Source organism: Kryptolebias marmoratus, linkage group LG1 (assembly GCF_001649575.2).
Source record: "Kryptolebias marmoratus isolate JLee-2015 linkage group LG1, ASM164957v2, whole genome shotgun sequence".
Taxonomy (NCBI): domain Eukaryota; kingdom Metazoa; phylum Chordata; class Actinopteri; order Cyprinodontiformes; family Rivulidae; genus Kryptolebias; species Kryptolebias marmoratus.
Genome location: NC_051430.1, coordinates 14,213,093 through 14,216,296, shown reverse-complemented (window position 1 = coordinate 14,216,296; position 3,204 = coordinate 14,213,093). Strand labels below are relative to the sequence as shown.

Genomic DNA, 3,204 nt, shown 5'->3' with positions numbered 1-3,204 from the left:
GGGGGGTTAGAGTTAAGGGAAAAAGAGGGAAAGTGGGGTGGACGACTGCAACTCGTGGATGAGAGCTGAAAAAAGAACCATGCGTTAGATTTAGAAATGGAAAACTGGCGAGTGTGAATACAGTCAAAGTGAAGCCCGGGCCCTGATGAGCAGGAGGTGATAACACTGGAGCTGCTTGAATAACAAGCGACAAACTAATAGTTTTAATAAACAATTCCCCGTTGGGATTTCCCATGATGCTGAGGGGCCTCAGCTGGAATGTTCACAGGGGCCAGCTGTTGTACGTTACACAAAGCAGTCGGCCCCGGAAGCCCAGGACCCGGTGTCCTCCAGCTTTCGCCTGCTCAGCATGGAGGACAGCATTTTCTCTACGCAGCCCCAGTAGAGAGGCTGGCTCCTCGAAGCGGGCACTGAGAGAGAGAGAGAGCAAGAACGAGAGCTCCTTCTGCCGCACCTGGGATGGGATCCTGCCCGCCGTCTCTCCGAGCAGACGGAAGAATGTTAGGAATAACAAGAATATCAACACAACGTCCCACATTCCACATCTGGAGCTAATGTCACGAGCAACGCTGGGAGCACAGGCATAAGGAGAACCCTTCGAATGCTCAGGAAAAAACAAACTTTCCAGATAACCAAAGTTCTCAGGGAAGGTAGCAAGAAAAAAAAAAAAGGCCAGCAGAACTGTTTGCGCCTCATAAACGTGTCACAGAAAGTCAAACAGCTGCACAAAAAACAACTCAACCAAAATGAGTAGGAGCGGGATTATCTTCAATCACCTCAACCGCTGCCACCAAAAGCCACTTTGTCCTCCAGCTTCCAGCAATGTGTTCCCCAGATGTTTATTAAGCAACAAACACAAGGGCCTATAAATGCACTGCTGGCTGGCTGATGCTCTCCTGGGGCACAAATCCCCTGCCTTTACCTCACGCGCTGGTTGCACTTGGACAAGTTTCTTTTTTTCCACTGTGCCCATGTGCATCTCGCCGTTTTTCCCACCGTGTCAAAGGACCTAAACTTACTGTGGGAATGAGCAACATCTTAAGAAACTCCGAGCAGCAGTGAAGAGAGAGCCGCATCACGGTGGAAAAAAAACACCACCCCAAAAAATGTGTCACTAATAGATCAGTGATCTGTCATGAATGGCTGTGTGTTTTGGCCCACAATGAGGCCCTTTCAAGATCGCTCCAAAGAGACCAAACAAATGAGTTCCTAAAAATTAAAAATATCTAACTAAACTGGGCTCAGTGCTGCCTCAATCTTAGATGCTTTTAAAAAAAAAAAATCAACTTCCTCACCAGAAGGAGACAGAGAGAGACAGGGTGTTGCTGTATTTGAAGTGGGAGCCAGTTAGGAGAAGAGTCTGATATAAAGCACTCTGAATGTGTTTCTGTTTATTCTAACTTTGCGAGGCTGGGTCAGCTGGACCATGTGCAGCATGCAGGGGTTGGAGGCTGAGGGAGGGAGCTGAAACACACTGAGCCTCTGACTGAGTCCAATTCAAAGTGACAGAGTTGTGTCAAGGAGGCAGGTTCTGGTGATGATCACACAGGAAACACTAGGCTCTTCACTGCAGAGGTGGACTTGTGACCTGACAAGTCTTATTACTGAATCTGACAGCATGGGGTCATGTATCTTATCATGTCAAACGTGCAGCTAGAAGTGAATCTCCCAGGTAAACAGTGTAGTGCAGATTGGCTGGTTGTCTCGTTTGCTCCCATTATGGGACACAGAGACACGGACCACATGAGTTCAACCAGATAGTAAAGATCCAACTCACAGGGTGACGGTTCTGTTGGGGAACAAGCTGACATCCGGAAGTTCGAGCAGCTCCTCTTTGCTGCAGCTGATCCTCTTCCCCGCCGCCTGAACGCCGTGCGCCTTGGAGCGCTCCTCCGAGCAGCTGCAGCCGCTGGAGGAGGTGAGGAGGCCGGGGCAAGCCCGGGACAGTCTCGTCTGGGAGGCGGACAGCAGGAGCAGCATCAGCACCAGACGCCCCGGCGGCAGAGGGATGCCAACGCCGGGCGCAGACATCGTCCTTCGCCTGGTTCTCACCTCAGCTGCACCCCCGCCTCCAGTCATCCCATATCTCCACCATGAAGCTCTGGGATGGTGTGAAGAGGCCTTTAGGAAAAAAAACTCCAAAAAACTAAATAAAAAGAAAAAAAAAACACACTCACAGGTTTTGAATGAGTGAAGCTGAAAGCCCCTCGGGTCAGCAGTGAGCGCTCATCAGCCGGTCATTTCACAGACGTGCCCAAAAAGCTCCCGTTATGTCACGGCAGCCCGAGCGCGCAACTTTTCTCTGTCCAAAAGGTAAATAAATCCAGCAGGCGTGAGTCCATCAGATGGTTTAGAACAGCTACAATTGGGACGGAGTTCTGTGCCTTAAAAAAGTTGGCGTAGAATAACCTGGAGAGGTTTACATTTGGCTTTGGATTCCTGGGAGTGTCCAAATCACCGTTATCTGGCTCCTCTGAAAGTCAGCCCATGTGGTGGTGGGGGATTCACGACTGACCAGACGCAGATACATCCAGAATCATTGGAACATTTATCAAAAAGTAAAAAAAAAAAAAAAAAAAAAAAAGATATTCTGCAGTGTTTCTCAGGTTTTTACGCAGCTTTTAAAAGTTTTCTTCTCCTTTTTTTCCGGTCCCGGAGCTCTCCGCGCTCTCACGCACAGCTTGAATTCAGTTTAAACAAGAAGAAGAAGAATAAAAAAAAGAAGAGCACAAAATCAAACAAGTGGTGATTTGATTTTTGTCTCCTCCCGAAAATTGTCTTCTCCCGAAAACAAAATCTAACAGGGTTTTTTTTTTTTTTTTTGCCTGCTTGCCTCTTGTCACACTCAGTCTCACTCAGTTGGACTCCCTTACCCAAGTGCGCCCGTTCCGTCTGCGCTCCGGCTCCGCGCGGTCCTAGCGCGTCCAGATTCCACACGTGACCCACCTGGATCTCCCCCCCAACCCCCGCCCCCACCCACAACCTCGTGTGTGTGTGGAGGTGTGTGTGTGACAGCTTGCCCGAAGTGTATGGCGATCACCAAGAAAAAAAGTGACATCGTGCGCCGACATCTTCCGTGTCCCACTGTCACATGTTTGGGACTGTGAGAAAAATCACGACAGGATGCAATTTGTTGCAATTTATTCTATCCCAACAATAAGGCAGCAAACAGCCAAAACAATGAGGTCACGGAGGGGAAGCACT

The 3,204-nt window shown here is 49.1% G+C and overlaps 1 protein-coding gene across 1 annotated transcript in view; it reads right to left on the bottom strand.

Annotated features, from left to right (window-relative positions):
- The window catches only part of adgra2 (adhesion G protein-coupled receptor A2), a 38,903-nt gene extending 36,040 nt beyond the window's left edge, over window positions 1-2,863 (bottom strand). Inside the window, exons 1-2 of the mRNA XM_017417361.3 lie at window positions 2,178-2,863; window positions 1,778-2,101 (exon numbers count right to left, since the gene is read on the bottom strand). Coding sequence (XP_017272850.1) covers window positions 1,778-2,079 — 302 coding nt within the window. The 5' untranslated portion in view covers window positions 2,080-2,101; window positions 2,178-2,863. The remainder of the gene's footprint in view (window positions 1-1,777; window positions 2,102-2,177) is intronic.
- Window positions 2,864-3,204: the final 341 nt, after the last annotated feature.